The 18589-nt window shown below is 40.3% G+C and overlaps 1 protein-coding gene across 8 annotated transcripts in view; it reads right to left on the reverse strand.

Annotated features, from left to right (window-relative positions):
- Positions 1–1922: 1922 nt before the first annotated feature.
- METTL11B (methyltransferase like 11B) overlaps positions 1923–18589 on the reverse strand; it is a 40033-nt gene continuing 23366 nt past the window's right edge. For 6 of the 8 annotated variants that reach the window (XM_026854375.1, XM_026854377.1, XM_026854373.1 and 3 more), the window contains 3 exons: positions 15948–16123; positions 10235–10484; positions 1923–7588 (listed from right to left, as the gene is read on the reverse strand). In XM_026854375.1, the coding sequence (XP_026710176.1) occupies positions 7314–7588; positions 10235–10484; positions 15948–16123 (701 nt within the window). In that variant the 3' untranslated portion in view covers positions 1923–7313. Of the gene's footprint in view, positions 7589–10234; positions 10485–12194; positions 12325–15947; positions 16124–18589 lie in introns of those variants that run through there. The other 2 variants (XM_026854380.1, XM_026854379.1) reach the window with 2 other exon arrangements.

Consider the following 18589-nt stretch of genomic DNA (forward strand, 5'->3'; position numbering starts at 1 on the left):
CTCTGGGAACTTTAACGTTTTACTGAATTACCTAGTTTCTCTTGATGACTGCTGCTTCAGAGTCTCAGTTGCTGGATCCCAGTGGGGATTTTGCTGATGGGGATTTATTGACTTCTTGTTACCTTGAAGTTACTGCAGTGGCGGGAGTCACAGGTAACTCCTGGAGTCTGTTTATTTTATGGGTCGGATTTTTAAGAGTTTGTCAATGATACCCTGATTTGAGGAGAAGCCACTTTATTTAGCAACGCACTCACATACTGATCCATAAATAAAACTAGTGTGTTATTTAATAAGACCCAACAGAGGGTCAGGCCTGGCTCACTGGTAAACTGATCAATCCAGAGTGCAAAAAGCACCTCTCAGGAGATTTATCATGTCTAAAAACAGACTTGAATGCACTGAAGATTGGTCTCAGTGGGGACCATGTATTCCCATACACTTGAGCTGGAATTCATCTCACCTTGCTTAAACACTTAAGAATGACTTGTCTGAACCTATGACAGTCCTGTGGGCTCCTACAGTTGAGTATGTGTGATAATCATTACAGGAGGGAAGAAGTTTTCTGGGAGGAGCTGATCCCTCCCCAGTGACAATGACAGGAAGATTTGACAATTATCTTAACCTCAGACGAGTGTCTCTTAGATGTCCAAATTAGCTGAGAAGCATCTCATGCCTGGTGTGTCCTGTGATTACATGTGGCCATAGAGAAGGGAGTCACAAGGTCATTAGGTCCTCTTAGCTGATTCTCTCATGACTGAGAGGCTTAAGATACAAGCAACATTAATTCAGAGAGGCTAGGACAGATCTGAGTGGATGTGAGATGTGCCAGGTGTCACCTAAAGGATCCTGTAATTGAGTCCTGGGATGAAGCCAGGTTGAGCAGATGACATCCAATGCTGATCTAGCAACAGTTGCCTTGGCAAATAGTGCTGGACCATTTCTTCATGTGGCTGGGGATCCAGATTACATAGCAGTCTCTGTTCCACTGCAGCACATGCCTTGTGAAAAGCTGGCAAGCCACACATATTCCAAAGACCACAGGTCACCTTGGTCAATACAAACTGCGTATATTTCACATGCATGCATATACATCTGTAAAACTGTTAAACTGTATGTGTACACATAGAGAGAAATCCTCCAAAGATTTTGAAGCTAGATCTGTGATTTCTTATTTTCTGGAGCTGATGATGCTGTATATTTGTTATTCTGTTACTGGAGGAGTGTGAGTGGATTTCCACACTGGAGTATTGTCCTAGCAGCAGAAGCAGCAGGAAGTGAAGTTGCTCCCAGCAGTGTCAGGCTGCATGTGTCACTTTGGGAATCTCTGCTACAGATCTGGAAGAGACAGTCGTGAATCAGGATTCTACATTCATAGGGCATTGTCAGATGTTAGGGAGAGGGGAACAATCAGGCATAATGTACCTACAAATCAGTTCAAGTCATGTAAAGTGACACAATTTAATGGAGCTTTCAGAAGGACATTGCTATTGCTCGGATCTTTTATATACCTATCTAGAATGGGAAGAATGCATGGTCCTGTCATTAATGTCTCCTGTATGGGACACTTCTCCACTGACTGCAAAAAGAGCGCCTAGACAATTGTCTTGGATGAGACATCTATATTTAGGTATCTCGAATCAAGTGAGATTATTTGTCCCTAAGATGCCTGAGGGGTTTTCAAAGACATGCTGATGCTAAACTTTGACTGAATAGGCCAAACACTTCAGAGATGCCTCTAGTTGCCCACCTCCATTGACAGGCACTTACATGCTTTCAAATCTGGTGTCCTAGATAATTCCGAAAATGTAGTCTTGTGCGAAGCTGAGGTTCCTACAAGCCAAATCTTCAGAGATTTACAGGCATCCAAAGACACCAATAGGTGTCTGAGTCACAGTGCATTTACAGGACTTCTGCATCTTCACATACCTCTAAAAACCTTAGTCTCAGGATCTTGAAAATACCACAACAGGTTGAAATGCCTGCAAATTCAACATTTTTGGAAAAGAGATACAGGGTAGAGAGACTTTCCACCAATTTTCTGTCTTTATTTTTGCTGCAGATATGCAGAAGGTTGTTCTTCCAATGCTTTGAAGGAATAGAAGCTGTTTATGTTCCTGAGCACAACGTTCAGCCTGAGCCCTGTCTTTGCAGGATGTATCAGGCTAGCCTAATAAGCAGGCTAGCCACAGCCATGCTGTTTCAATCTATCTGCTCCAAGTACGACCACAATAAGTTTATACCTGCCTACAAAACTCTCTGTAATTCCAGTAGTGGCCTGATTTGTGGAGGTGTTAATCACTCACAGATACCATTTAGGTAAAGCTGTAATGTGTCCCAGATCACCCTTCTGTGCCTCAGTTTCCTTGTCTCGAACATGCATGCTTCAAGGTCTAGGGATGTGTAGTATCATACAAATACCATTATTTATGGTGATGATGAGAATGTGAGCTTTGATTGGTACAAAGGTCTGGGAGTGCCTACTTGACATCAATTGAAAGAGATGGGTATTAACCTGTATGTTTGAAATACAGCGTGTTGTTATTTCTCTCAGATAAACAGAATTACCTCCTCTTAAAATCAAAGGTAATCTGTTTTACTTCAATAAGATGTGGTGATGTCCACAGAGAACAAATCATTTTTGGCAAGTGGAGGAGGGATTTTCTTGGCAAGTTGGAAGAAGCATCAAAGGAAGAGAAGAGGGATGGGATGCAACACAACTGGTTTTAATCACACATAACAGCCAAGTTCCTGTGGACAGGCCTACTGTCTGATATGCCATTGTAAACGCTCTGGGGAGCCCCGATTAAGAGAATGGAAAAAACAAGTGAATGGCATAAAGGTACTCATGGTACTCAGTGTAACTGGCAAAGCTTTTGTCAGCTGGCAATATGCAGTGATATTGCTCCCATTAATGTAGTGCCCCAGTACCGTGATTTTGATTTTTAATGGGTGTTTGATTATCCAAGTCCATGCCTTTTTCTGGTTTTGACAGTCACAGCTCCTCAGATCATACTGCACTTTTGTTTGACATTAACAATAAAGATACTGAATTGGTTGTAACAAGGATGTGCTTTCATTCCCACTGTACAACCACCAGGGAGAGAGGAGACTCTTATTTCAAGCCAGTTCAGCTCTGAGGTGGTCTGAATTGCTCTGGAGGTGCCAGTTTCTTCTTCCTGCCTGTCAAAGAGCCTAAAGTGGCTGCTCCCTAGGCCAGGCACACTGCAAGCTGCCTGAATGGATGGGAAATGGCTGGAGAAAAAGAGCTTGGGCAAATACTTCTTGTCAGAACTGCTCCTCTTGAAATTACTGTCACTCTGTCTCCTCTGGAAATTGTAGACTTGTTTCACTAAATTTGGGGGCAGGGAAATGTACGATTTTATTAGCGTATTCTGTAGGCAACTCATGTTTCATTTCAACTATTACAATACTATATAGTGTATTACATTATCATCTCACATAACATGTCAGTTTAGACTAGATTATATAAACATCCAAACAAGAAGGTCAAACTAAAAATATCTGATATGATCATTTCAGCATTTCTGAAACAAAGTATTTTAGAACATCCATTCAGTGATATATTTTCAGGATGATGGCTCTCTCTTCCAATTAGGAATGAAAAGACATTTGTAATGTCTGAGTTGCCTTCGGAACACAAACAGCTTGAGCTTTGGTGGTTGCTGGAGCTGCACAGTTGGGATAACTGTTCAGACCACTGTAATAATTGCTTCCTTACATTTTCTTCAGGTTACAGTAGCATTTGAAGGCTACTGTCAGGGCTTGACAATCTCTTTGCAAGGAACCTCACATTCATATAATAAAGATAATAATCTGTCTTTCCATCACACAGAATAGAAGCACAGGACCTGATATGGGGAAACCAAGCATTACCAGGAGCTTTTGTGGTGACATGGCAGAAGCAGTCTTTAATGCACTTGGGCTAAGCATTTACTTGAGTAGTGGTTGCATGTGAGAAACAACTGATTGAAGGACTAATTGGGTATTTCTCTAACTAGCTTCAGTGGTGAATGAGGGTTTGAGCTTGAAGGACCCTGAATGTTCTGTGAACTTTGCCTCAGTCAGTGTCTTGAGCTTGGATTAAACTTCTGGTAATACTGAGATTGGGAACAAGTCCTAAATGAACACCAAACAAAGGGGACTCAAACTCCCACTGCAATCTGATGAGCTAAAGGCTTCATTAAATGCATGGTTTAAATAACCTGAAAGTTGAGGCAGAGCAACTGAGTTGATTATCCAATCTTTGAACACCAAAGAGCAACCGATATATAGATGATTTTTAAGCAAGATCTTCTGTTTCAAGTTTGTGATTCATTATTATTATATAATATAGTAAAGTCCAGACCTTACTTGTATTCATGAGCATTTAAGGGTGGGCTACTGGTTGACTGGGAGTTCTTGAATTAAAATATATCTTGGAAAAGAGGAAACCAAAATATTATTCAGTCTGCAGCAATCTCATGCATATAAGGCCCTGAAGGGCTTGTGTTTCTTTTACTCTTGAGGTTCATTATGTCACCAGAAAAGCTTTAATATTTTACTGTGGAAGCAACATAGCCATGAAACATTAATTTCCAGGAATGTGGGAACCATGAAATATGGGTTTTTCTACTAAATTAAGATTTTACTTGTCTCTATTCTTACATAGTTAAGGGAACCCATTTTCATTATATGTTTGTGTACATCTATTCTGGAAATTCAAATAGGAAAGATGTACAAAATACAGGAAGAACATTTTTACCTTGAAAAATGTATTGCATTGATAACAATACCAGTCATTTATATTCTACCTTTCATCCTAAACCACATTACATTCTATATCCATCTTGGAACCACATCTCTCATTACTGAAATGCACCCACTCTGTTGTGTAAGTGAACAGTTGATATATTCTGCCCTGTGAGATGTCACAGCTGTTTGTTTAGATTTGTATTAAATTGTTTACTACCCTATTTCCACAATGCTGTACTCTCACCATTGTAGTGACCAACATGATTCAGATATGCCTGGCAGACACCATTGTACTAGGATTTCCAGCAGTCCCCAAGTATTCTGCACCATGGCAGATGTCTCTGGCTGGAAAAAGATAATTCAATATTCTCCTGCAATAGCTAACTAGAGTTACAAACTATAGGACTGATGCCTCTTTCCTGTAAAACAAATGACTGGGTTTCCTTCAGGTATCTGCACACACTCATATGTACACAAAGAACACATCAGCTTTTACAGCCTCTGCAGAATGAAAGAGCTGTATCAGCTGAAAGGGAATATGAAGCACTTAGTTCTGGGGACAATCCCAGAATGTAAGAGTTCACCTTGGGTTTTTAACAGTGTTACATACTAAATTTATGTCCATTACCAGTTGATTAGAATGGAAGAATCAGCCAAAACATTCCAGAAGCATCTGTGTCATGGGAACCATAGGTTTCTAAGTTATATGACACGCCAGAATATTCACCAAATCACCAGGGTTGTTTTCCTTAATGCTACAATTAGTGATGGCACATTAAGAGAACAATTGCTGGATAAGATTTGACATCAGGAAGCCCTCTGCCATAAATTGGAAATTCTCAGCATATGCAACCATATTGCTAGAGAAGAGTTATGCAACTAAAACCAAAACTGGAGATTTGCTATCAAAGGATGGCAAAGTGTACTAAAACCCAGCTGAGAGGTTCCCTGATCTTGTTATCTTCAGGCTTCTATGTGAGTTAATATAATGCAGATGACAATATTTGACACAGGCAATTATGCCTACAGTCATGTGAGGGATGTTTTATAGAACTCCCTTTCCATCAGAACACGGAGATTTGTCATAATGGAACTCTTTAAAAAGTCTGATAAGTTTTGCCAGAATTGCATTTCAGGGGAATAAAACATGATAAAAATTCTGACAGTCAGAAGAGTCCATTGTAATGTTATCACTAATTTCTAAAACTTTGAACAAGCCATATTTAATTTGCTTTTTACTGCATTTAATTGTATTTTAAGTGCAAATTATTTTAAAGGTCCAATTCAAAAGAAATGTTTGATCTTGTCTGAACAAAAGTTTTAATCAGCTTGGAAAAGTCTGTGGTTCTCCTTCATTCAGAATGAACCAGAATTTCAAATTTGGATTTTTTTTGAACAATGAACTTCTGTCCTCCCACAGCACTTTCTGCACCTATATGAAGAGGACAAGAAGCTTAATGTGTAATTTCTGTGAGCCTTCAGAAGATGGTATGTGTATTAGTATTTTCAAATCCAGGCTTATACAGCTGCTGTTTGAATATAAATCATAGATGCTTTTGGGTTACACTAACACCCTCTGCAGTTTAGTACAGTTGTTAATTAATACAATACTGTATTAGTTCTTCTTACAGTCTTACTATTAACACCCCATGAAATCCCATTAGCTCTGCATATGGTGCCAGACTTGTTCTGAATGTGGGAAAGAAAGAAATTTACAGTGGTATGAATAATAAAAAGAAGCTTTCAAGTGGTTTCCACTGTGAACATTTTGAAAAAACATTTTCCAGAATGTAATTTGTGGGGCAATCTTTTCACAAAATTTCAATGCAAACATGCATATATTTGTCATTTAAGTTTTCCCCTGGAGTGCAAAAACTCATATGCACCACTATTGTTCTATGGCAGAAACATCAGGAGGATAAAGTTCCTAAAAATGGAAAATTAACCAGGTTGTCTTATTGTCTAAACTGACAGAAATGCAAAAGAATAAATAAACTGCATAGCTAATGCAAACAAATGGATAAAAATTTCCTTAAAAATTTTCCCTTTTTGCTTTAAATATTTTAAAGTACAGATAGTGATGACAGTCAAAATTTGGGTTAGGTTTTCCAGAAGTTATTTGAATTTTCTGCCTCAGTGATCTGACAGATCCTTCTTAAATTCCAAGATGATTTTTAAGTGCTGTAGTAAAAACCAGGCTTATTTCTTAACACCTCATACAGAACACTCCAAAATGTATTAGCCACTACAGAAACTTCAGACCCAATTATTTTCTATTAGTTGAGTTTTGTCCAGTATTGACTTCTTCATGAAAGAGGGATCTGACAAGGAGCTGTTAGAAAGGTTTTTAAAAGTGGAGAGAATGATGAAGCAGGAAGGATGTAGAAGCAGACTATTCCCTGGAGAAGCAGGCTCAATTGTAATTGTCTCCCAATCCTTTAGTAGTTGCTGCCCTAGCATAGCAGTAGCAGTGCATGGTTAGGAGGATTTTAGTAGATGCTCTTCTCCTTCCCAGTCCTGCAGTTCATCCGTTGTCCAGTCTCTGCAGTCTCACCGTGCCATCAGGAATGGCCAGGGCCTTTCTGCATGGCCAGCATCCAGACAGGGACACACTGCTCAGGGAACCCCTCCTGCCTCTCCTCCCGTAGGATGGTGAGTCCACTCATTTCAATGAGGCTGTGGAGGATGTCCAGGTCTCGGATCACACTACTATCCAGACAATCCAGGATACATCCCTCTCTGGCTACATTGTCCTTGAGAATGATAACACCATTATCCTTCAAGCCATTCTGGCACCGGATGAGAAACTCCAGGAGATCTTTATCTGTCAAATATCCTACAGATGAAAAGATGGATAATAGATCACTATTAACCATTCAAACAGACCCTCCCCTGTACTCGTCAGAACAGTGCCTTGATCTGAGTGCCCATACCCTGTTCATTGCAGGAGAAGTTCTAGTCCTGCCAGATTTATGAAATCTTGGGCAAATCAACGAGACTGACAGTTACAAACTCAAATCATTATTTAGGATCCATATTAGTAGTAGCAGCAGATGTGGACAGACATCAGTGGGAATAGTGGAGAAAATACTGGGTGCTGAAGGGTTCTTTAATCTGGTGGTTAAAGTCATAATAAGAATCAATGGCAGGAAGCTGAAGCCAAACAAATTCATACTGGAAATAAGTGACAACTGTTCAACAGTGTAAGTAATTACCCATTGGAAGCTACCAATAAAAGTGGTGTTTGCCACCTCTTGAAGTCCTCAAATCAAGCGTGGTTGAATTTCTCATGATGTTTTATTTGAACACAAACTATTGGCTCAGTACAAAGGTAAAGGAGTGAATATAACAGCTTGTGATATAGGTCAAACTAGATAATCTAACTATCCCTTCTGTCTTTTAATGCTACAAATCTCTATAACGCTGTGTAACCTTATGTACCTATTAAAGGAACTCTGGAACAAAGATCCAGTGAGGAATGCAAGAACTTCCAAACTGCCAAATAAACTCTTTCTATTACCCTATACTGTTGTGATTTCTACATATACCATATACATTTAAAATAGTACTTTTTTCTGATTGAGAAATCTTATTGGGATTGCATTTTTAGCCTTCATTCTCAGAGATCAGTACTTCTGCTATGTTGAGATCATAGTGCAGGACTCAGAAAAGAGTAAAACGAGAACTCTCACATGTGAAAAATTTTAAATTAATTAATAAGGACAGGTTGTCAGAAACTGAATGAAAAACTTGAAAAAAGTAATCATTTGTACATTCTAGTCAAAATATTTCATTTTCTTGATGGAAGATTTAAACTTTTATAAATGGAAGTTGTAATTTCAAAACAACATTTTGACATAGCATGTCAGGTTTCTTTAACCACCCCCCCAAAAAAAGAAGAAAAAGAGAAAAACCCCAAAGCTTAAAGCTGAATACCTTTCAGGTTGAAGGAAAATGGGAATTTCTACATGAAATGTAAACTTGCACTTTTAGTTCTTCATAAAATAACAGCCTGGGCTCGTATACTTATGCATATATAAGACAAATCAGGATTGCATCAGCAAGATTCATTGAAGCTTTTGAACACCTAATTTGGAAATTAATGTTCTCTTAACTTTGCTTTTAGTCTAGTTTCCTAAGAAAATGAGATCTTCACAGTGTTGCTCTCTACCAGACAGTCCTGCCCTCGCTCCACCAAAAAGCATTGAGCTTGTTGGCATATTTCAGTCAAATTCAAGATAGAGGTAGAAGTTTGATTAATACTTAAGATCACCACATATTGAAATTGAAATTGATGAAGAAAGGAGATTCAGATCTGTGTCTATGCTAAAGAAAAGGCATACGCTCCCTTTGTTGGCAGCCACATAGCTGATCAGTACAGCCTCAGACAAGTCTTAGCTCATTCAGTCTGTTGACTCAGATTTGCTCAAAAGATGAGGCAGAAGCTACATTTACTGCAATGACTGTTTATTCAAGAAAAGCAAAAACACAAAGGAAAATTATACTCTTCTGAAGCAATTTGCTTGTACAACTATAGACCTGTTCTACAAAGCTCAGTTTCATTACTTCATAAGACTATGTGTAGAGGACAAGTAAGTGTTCCTGAATAAAACCATCTCCTGTGCTAATCTCTCTACCTTTATCTTTCTTTTTGCCTAGCAAGAAACTATCTGGCTCCAGGGTTTTGGAGAGAACAAGTTGTTCAGGCCTCCTCTTGTGCTTTAGAATAATTGCTTCTGAAAGCTGAAACTGCACCATGGACACTTAGGTTCACAGATTAGGAGAAAACTCTTTCTGGAAGGACGGTTAGGCACTGCCACAGGTTTTCTAGAAAAAATCAAGAACTTTTTTTTGGTGAAGAACATAGCCCACGTTATCGGATTGCCAGTCTGCTGCTCTTAATGCTGCAGGGCATACACCAGGGTGGCTGCAGGAGAAGCAGCAGATATTTCTTATATGATGGTGTACTGTGGGACATAGCTAAGTGAACCTGTTTGACATGCATCAGTGCATGTAGAAGACATGATCTGGTTTATAGATATTGATAATTTTACTATGGATTTTTTCAGATTGTTTCCTGAAATATCCCGGAGTCTGGATAATCATCAGATTCAGAATTCCCTGCTCACTGGCAAGGCCAACCCCATGTATCTGTCTGCAGCACTGGCAACTAAGAAGGAGGATTCCTGCTCAAGAAAACCCACATACAAGGCCTACTCCTCAGACGCACCTTAGCACACAGGCTGCTTTCCAAGAACATGTACCTTCCTCCAGTACATGTCCTGAAAAAAAACAACTTGATTTGTACCCAATGTGAATGTGGCTGGGGAGAACTCTCAGAAGTCTCTTGGGAGATTTTAGGAAGCTGTCCCAAAGATTTGAGAACTTCCTTTTACAGCTGCATCATTCTTTTAACATAAACTTTAGCACAGGCTGTACAGTCCTCTGAGATGCCAGGCTGGATGAACCATGCTGAACTAACCTGAAACCCACTGAATCCAGATGACATCATATCTTTGTGGGTCTGGAGTGAATTCCTGGAGGCTTTTGCAGTAATACATCTCTACTCTGTCCTCCTTGCCCTGCAGGTAGTTTGGGACCTCAGCCAGAAAATTCTCCATCATATCCACCAGTTCCACGCTCTTGAAAACTGGTAACAGGACATGCTTGCTGATACGACCTATCCCAGAGCCGCAGTCCAGGGCACGGTTCGTTCCAGCTTTCCCCACCCCCTGTGGGATACAAGAAAATAATTTGAAATCTGAAAAACACCACCTGAAAGATCAGGGAAACTCTGTTACCTGCTATGGCCTTTAGCCCACCAAGCCTAGTGTCTGTCTCCTTATTTGTTCAAGGCTGTTTCAAGACTGGCAAGAACCTGCGACAGCATCAACACAGCTTTGGGTACTATGTGTGAGCCAAGATGGGCTGCCATGTTCCCAGGCTGCTGTCAATGGGACTTCTGCATTGCCTCCCCTGCATTTATTGCTGTACAGTAAGTTTTTCCTTGGCATAAGAGACATAATCTTTCACATCCTAGCTTTCTCAGAAGATCCACTGGTCTTTGTAAAGCCCTTGCAACTTCATCTGTCAAATATTCCTACTCCACAGCCAACAACATGGCTAGATAAGCCTCATTCTGAGCCCTGTAAAGGCCTAACAAAAAAGTAAGCATATACTAAATACTGCATGCAAGAAGTAACTTCTGCAGCACACAACTCCCAAGGTGCCTATGGACATCTCTGCAGACACAGAGCATCCTTGGGATCAGAGTTCAGTTTTCAAAACAAGCTGTGTTTGAACGAAGATCTTGGAGTTGTAGGCAATTTACGACAACTCAAAAAGTTTGGACTGGAGCATATACAGAATTTCTTTTTTAGGCACAGAGACAAGAAAGATGATTGAGTAGATTTTTCTTAAGTGATCTTTTTTTCTTCATAAATATCATCTCTGGACAGAGATCAGACGTGAGAAAACGTGGCACAAAGGCTATGTCTATGAGAAAATAATGAATCACTGTAAAAGGAGCTTTATAATGAAAGCTGTATTTCACCCCTAAAGCTTCCATTCTAGCTATAAAAAGGCTCTTAAGAGCCTGCTGCTGTTCTGTAAAACAGAAATTTTAAGTCTGTACATGGACTGACTGTGAGATTGGAGCTCCCCTGGTCAAAGTTATCTTTTAAACTAATATATTAAAAGCAAATGTAAACACCTTTTCCCTTCCCTGTCTCCTGGAACTGAGTGTTGAACTGGAAGCTATGGGCTGAAGTCCCTGCTGGAGCTTCACTGCTCTTAAAGGAAATAAGCCCAGGAAGAGTCTTGCTCTTCCTGATTATGGGAGACCCCCTCTGTGATGACCAACCATAAATCATGTAAGTCACTGCTTTTTCGGCCTTGCTTCAGTGGGTAATTCAGTAGATTACTAAGGTCAAAGGACAGTACTGTCAATGGTATGACTATGAATAGCCCAGCTGAGCATCTGGTTACACAGAGTAACTGTAGAAAGAGCACAAGGACCCCAAAGGCTCTCACCAGTCTCCAGGGCTGCTGGTCCCAATTTGTATACCTAGGAAGATTAATCTCGTGATGCGTGCAAGAGTCCACAAGCCTTCAACCCTATTGGTCTCTGGAGACTACCTGTTTGTAGTTAGCCAGAAAATGTGAGCCGTTCTTCATTCACAGGCTTTTACTGAGGACCAGACTAAGCTGTAACAAGAAATTCATGAAAGAAGAAGGAACTATGTCTTGGATCTTTACAAGGTGGTGTTCCATATTGTTTGCTGGCAGATATATACAGGCCTACAGTGATGTGATTAAGTAAAAATCTTTGAGAAAGCTGGTGAGAAAACCGGGATGATTTACCAAAACAACTAACAGAATTTGACAAAAAGCCATATAACATGTTTGACATTTGTGTCTCAGAGAACCTATAGTCACAGTACCTCACTCAAAACAGGGAATTCATCTCCCATGATGCATCACAGCAAGGACCTCTGATGACACATCTCCATTTGCCATTGAGAAGAAGGAAAGGGAACAATCATGGGAGATGAAGCTTGATCTCACACTTTGCTGAAAGGGAGCAAGAGCATCAGGCAGTCAGTTAAGAAGCCCAGTGAAGTACCATGGCTCCGTTTGTAATGAAAATGTTGACATAATTCCATGTTCAGCTAATATATTTTCAGTTTGGAAGTGCTCAGAGCTTTGACAGGGTATTAACATTTTCTTTGGAAGGCAGTCATTTTCCCAAAAGCCTAATTGAGTTGAAAATGAGACTCCTTATTTTAAAAAAATAGTATAAGTGAAAATTCTAAGCCAGAACAGGCTTCAAAATTTAAGATTGACTGTTCCTCTGATTACCTGCTTCTCATTACTCAGAATCTCTATCATTTAGGACACAGACACACTCAAAAATTCTTCTGTAAAGCTAAATAGGGCATTCACAAATTTCCTTAGGGATTAAAGAGCTGTGGAATATGTTCCTGATGCTACTTCAGGTCTTGGAAGGGCAGGAAGGCAGAGTAGGTATGCAGGATAAAAAAGAAATCAAGAGTTCAAGAAACAGATGAAAATCACAGTGGTTTTTTTCTAAATTAAAAAAAAAATAACAATGAGGTTTCCAACAACATCTCTTCCATCCCCCTGATCAAACAGGAGAAAAATCACTTTTGAGAAGCTTTTCATTCAGCAAGTAACCAATCAGGCAGGTGAACTGAGGGCAAGAAAGGGAAGAAGGGTTTAGGGCAGAAAGGGAGCTATAAAGTTTATGTAACCTCCGTCTGTATTATATCACACACCTATAGCTCACAACTGTTCCTGAATTAAGGGTTTCTTTGTTTTATTTCCTTTTTTTATACATTACCTCTGGATTAGGCACTTGAAAACACAGTGTCTATATGGACATCAAGGCTTTAACTGGCATTAAAACATTGCCATAAATATGCAGTGCTATAGCTCTGCTGATAACCCTTCAAGTATGACTGTACCTAAGACAACCTATAGCTTGTCTGTACAGCACTGCTGGCTCAAGTAATGTTGCTCTTGGTTTGAGTTCTGCCCACACACACATAAAACCTCTTAACTTGAGCACAGTGGCACTTTTAACTCAGTTTGACTTGCCTGGGAAGGAGATAGACTAAAATATAAGTGAAGTCCTTAGTCCCTTCTGTAATTCCTTCCATGTGCCCAGGCAAGATAAATTCTCCAATGGTAAAGAAATCTGTAGCTCATTTTACAGTGGTGCCTAAGAATCATGCTAAGAAATGCCATACATGAAGGTATGCAACATCAGTCATGTAAGGGAAATGTCACTGTGTGGCATTTCCACACCAGCCAAACTAACTCAAGAGGGGTAATTTGAGTGGAACTGGGCAACTGTTTTTTTAAGGAGCACTAGTTTTGCCAGAAAATAAAGTTTTGGAAGAATAAAACTCTGTGAAATTGATATTTCAAATCTAGAGAATAGTTATAGCCAAAAAACATGGGAAAGAATGTTGAAAATGTCAAGATACTTCTTTTTCACGACTTTCAAGGAAAAAAAACAACTTGTCAACTTCTCATTTCTAAACAGCATTTTTCATTTTGAAACTGACTTGAACTCTTGAAAACAAAGGGAAAAGTTTTTAGAGGGTAAAACAATAAAAAAATTTAAGTGAAATATGTTCAGTTGATCTGAAACTGATTTTCCTACTTTCCAATTTTGTTAAACTTCTCTTTAAAAAATAAAGCATCGTTTATGTTAGGGTGAAACAAAATGGGTTTTTTTCTATCTATCCTGATCACCTTATTGGGAAAAAAAAAATTATAGAGACATAAACTTGGGAAGACATAACTCAAATTTGCTTTACAATAAAGTCACTGCTACAGAAAGCCACTAAATATCTGCATCTGGTTGAGTAGGATTCAAATTGCAGTAGTAAGAAAGGAAAGTAAACCATAAGTAACATAACCAATTGACTGTATTTCAACAGAGGATAGGCTTTAACAAACTAAATCAGAATTACCAAAACATGCAGATTCCTTTTTGTTTCTTTTTTTCTTGTTTGATCTTGGCCATTCAGAGTATCCCTTCTATCCCTAGCTAATAATAGGAGTAGGAACTCTGCTCTGGAGTATTTTGTATCTGTCATCGCACCTGATGCATTGGGTATGATTCCTCTTTGGCATGTGAAACTCTCCTTCAGACCGTACTCCTTTCCTTTTCGGGTCTTGGAGATGAGAAAGCGTAACAGTGTGATAAAAACCTGCCGTTCAGGCACTGAATCTATATAGTGTTTAGGAGGCGTGAAATCCTTCCCTGAGTACACGCTTATGCACCACTTGAATTCCACAAATGCCCTTAAAACAAGACTTAAGTAAAATTTAAGGAATATGCCTTGAGCTGGCTCTAGGTTTATAAGCTGCATTTAATTTTTCCTTTGTATATGCTATTTGTGTTTGTAGAAAGCCTGATACAGCAAGGCTTTGAAATGTTGTGAAGCCTTTTTGCATTAACATAAATACAAATTGCTGTTAATTAAAAAAAAATGTAGGTGTTCACTTGTGTTCTGCTGGCTCACTGCCCCAAAAGCCTGCTTCTATCAAGTACAGCCACCTTGCCATCAATTGCCCTTCCCTGCTATATAGGATTTCTGTCTGTTAAGCCACACTTGTTTTCCATCCCAATCTGTGCCCTTTTTCATACACAACATCTAATTAACCTGTTGAGCTTTTTTCCCACAGTAGGTCATTAAGACTAAAAAAGGTCACCTGGCTATCCCAAATCTGTACATCTGAGCAGAAAATGAAAGATCTATGGTAGCATTATATAGAACTAGTCATTTTGTGAGCAGAACTTAAGAAACTTGTTTTCCTGTAGCTTTTGCATTCTTTAGCTTCTAATACTGTTGTTGATCTTATTTAGTGGGCTTTTCCCCTGGGAAGAGGGAAGGACAGTTAGAAAATCATCAGGCCACACTTGTAAAGATGTGTGGAATCCCAAAGCCACATTTAGGCATCAACAGGATTTTCAGAAACCCAAGTGCCAAAGTGATACCTCTATTGTAGGTGCTTCTAAAATCCCACTTGGCATCTCTTTGCATCTCAGGTCAAAGCAGGCCTTTGAACATGTTTACAGAACTTCAGAAATCTGTCTGCAAAGGTCCCCAGTGACACTGGAATGTTCAAGAAAAAAATATTTTTCCTAAACGGTAGCTTATTCTATATACTCCCAACGTTTGAAGGGGGAGGGGGAGGACTGGATTTTGTTGCAGCATTCTCAGAAATATTTATAAATAGGCAAAACAGAACTTGGCATTTAGTCTCAGCTACTCTCCCAAATGGACTGCAGGAATTTGCACAGACAAATCTCCAACTGAAGCCAGCAAGGATTTTATCATGAAAGGTCACAGTCCTGCACTGAAAATTAACCTCCCACCCAAAGACAGCTGTAAGAACTCCTTACAGCTTTGGGGCATAAGAAAAGGACACAAAACAGGTAAATAACAAAATAAGTCCAGGCAAAATGTATATTCATGACAATGCATGGATGACCTGGCAGAATACATTACTAGAGTCAATGACAGCCAGTTATGACCTGTGATGCACATCAAATACGACATATGGTGCCATTGAAAATATATGTGACTGGGCACACTGCGTGTCATTTATGACACATCACCACCGTTTCTTGCAAAAGATGAGATTAAATGACTTACCCCAACAAAATTCCTGAGAAACTCCCTGGAGGATTCAATGTCTGTATTGGAGAGCTCAATGTAGTCTCCCATCATGCCCTCTTCTGTGGCTGGCACCTCCTGGTAGAAGTGTTTGGCCCTGGCATAGAACTGCATCTCCCCATTGATAACTTGACTTGTCAAAGCGTAAAGTTTCACTGCAAGCAGACAAATCACTATTTTATTGTTAATGGCAGGTTTTTTTTGGGGTGAGTTTATTGCTCTGGAGGCACAATGGTGAAGATCTATACACTTAAATGGAACCTTCAAAACACCAAACCTCAGTTTCTAAAGGAAGTGGAAGGAAGGGCGCTGGATTTAATCCTGCAAGACCTTGAAGGCATACAGTCCCCCTTGGGCAAATTCGGTGCCTCCCAGGCTCACACATGGATTTTGTCATCACACTGTTTTCATACTAGTGAAAAATCATTTCAACTTTGAAGTGAATGCATGCCTAAGAGAGCAAGGGGTTTTATCTGCTCCCAGAAAAGCTGTGGGCAGCATTTATTGCTATGCAGGGTCATCATTTCCACTATCACAAACCTAACAGTTCTGCAAATTTACATATATGCTTTCTAGCCACTGACAGCTGCACAGAGAGTGCACTGAGAGCAGATCAATGAGGCGCTTGCTCTGCTGTATTTTTAGTGATACTGTACCGTCTGTGGCACTGCAAGTAAGCTGAACCAAAGAGCAGATGGTAGTCTCAGGCCTAAATGAGTATACAGGGGGGGAAGACAATTTAGAAGAGGCAGTCCTAATTTTTCATCTGTCACAGATCAAGGAGTGAGATAATCAGTGGGTGATATACTGGAAAGTTCCTTTGTGCCAGAGGCTTAGATGTTTCTTGGCTATTTTGCTGGCAATATACAGCAATCACGTTTGAAGCTGTTTTATTAAAATCTGCAACCTTTACTGGCTCTTTTTCCCCATTCGTAAAAAAACTGAGGTCCATCATCCTCATCCTGGGTCTTTGTACACTCGATGTGCATCGGCATATCAAAAGCAGTTGTTTTGCAGCTCAAAAGTTTGGATTGAGGCAGGCCATAAACAGTCTGCTTGGAAACCAGCATGTCTGACTGTCTCATGTGTGCATACAAGTGTCCAGGCATTTTCCTGTGTGTATGACAGCCTTTCCAACAAAAACACAACTACAAGTCTGTCTGTGAAAGCTAAGCAATAAGGAGGGATGGAATCACACTGGGAAGAAGTCTTTGCAAGCACCACCTTGCAATGTAAGACCAGCTCTGCTGCAGATTCCCAGCGTGCTTAAGGAACTGGAAATGATCCAACAGCAAACATCTTTTGGGTTAATAACAACAGAAAGGGATTGCTCCCTGCCAGCTGCATACACAAAGAGACCAGGGAGCAGAGTTTTGTCGATGCATCTTTAAGCTTCCACTGGAGCACTGCAGGTCGCTGCTGGGAAGGGTCTGAACAGGCAGTGCCTTGCTTACACCAGCCGGGGGACAGGAATTATGCCCTCCACGCAGAGGATGAGAGCTAGGCCAGAGGCCCTGAATATAAGCCTGGAATGTATTTTTTGAGGGCAAGCAAACTCAGCAGGGAATGATAAGTGTGTGCCTGCCCATCCTCAGCAGGAGAATGACATTTTGGAGGCAAATGAGGGGGGGACAAAGGAAGTAGGATAGGGAATAATTACCACCAAGGACCACTCGGAACAGAATAGTGCTATTGGGTTACACATAAGCAGCATGCCTGGCATATCCTTCATCCAACAAAAGCAGCATTACCAGCCTCTCTTGTCATCACCTGCTTAAGTCAACTGCCGAACGGATACTATTAAAGCTTTAATCCATTACACATTTATGTTATGCCTGAGAAATTTATACCACAAGAAGCACTGAGCCCAGCAAGGGTCAAACCTGGGAGTTTTACACACTCCACTGATTATATTCACATACTCAGAAGAAACCATTTAGCTGAAGAAATTAATATGAAGGGGGCAGCAGCCAATCCCCAACACAACTTGGCCGGGGTGGCTCCCAGAGCCTGGGAAAAAGACTCCATCCGTGGCTGTGATTCTTCCAGTAAACGATCTCCATCTTCCCCAGGAGTGGCACCATCTAGTTTTCTCTGTGTTCCTTTTTTCTGCATTTCAGATGCTAGCCTGACTGGTGAACAGAACTGAATCCCTACATGTTGGCTTTGCAAGATCTTCCATATAAAATTCAGCGATGATTTCTAGGGCTTGTTTAAATGGACGTATCAAGGGACAGTGATTTATCCCATTTTGCTAGATTGAAAGGAAGGGCATTTACAGACTGCACACTAGTACAGGGTGTTACAGGCAGCTGGCAGCAGGAACAATCAATATTCAAAGCCCTTCTACTCAAAACATAAGCCTGTCCTGAGGCAACACATGGGGATGATATGCTGTTCAGGATATCAGATCTGTAGTGTGTGCTCTCAAATTTCTCACTTAGAACCAGTATCAGGCTTGCAGACTGCCTGCTGGGACTTGCATGCATACACCAGCTGACTGCAGCTCCTCCTGGGCCAGCTGGGGCCCCAGTGTCCTGCCTTATGTGCTGGCATCCAAAACCAGCTCTGGGCTTAGCATCCATAGGGTCTTCTCTATGCATCAATCTTTGCAAAGATCT

The sequence above is a fragment of the Athene cunicularia genome (genome assembly GCF_003259725.1).
Source record: "Athene cunicularia isolate RWA chromosome 8 unlocalized genomic scaffold, athCun1 chr8_part1, whole genome shotgun sequence".
NCBI lineage: Eukaryota > Metazoa > Chordata > Aves > Strigiformes > Strigidae > Athene > Athene cunicularia.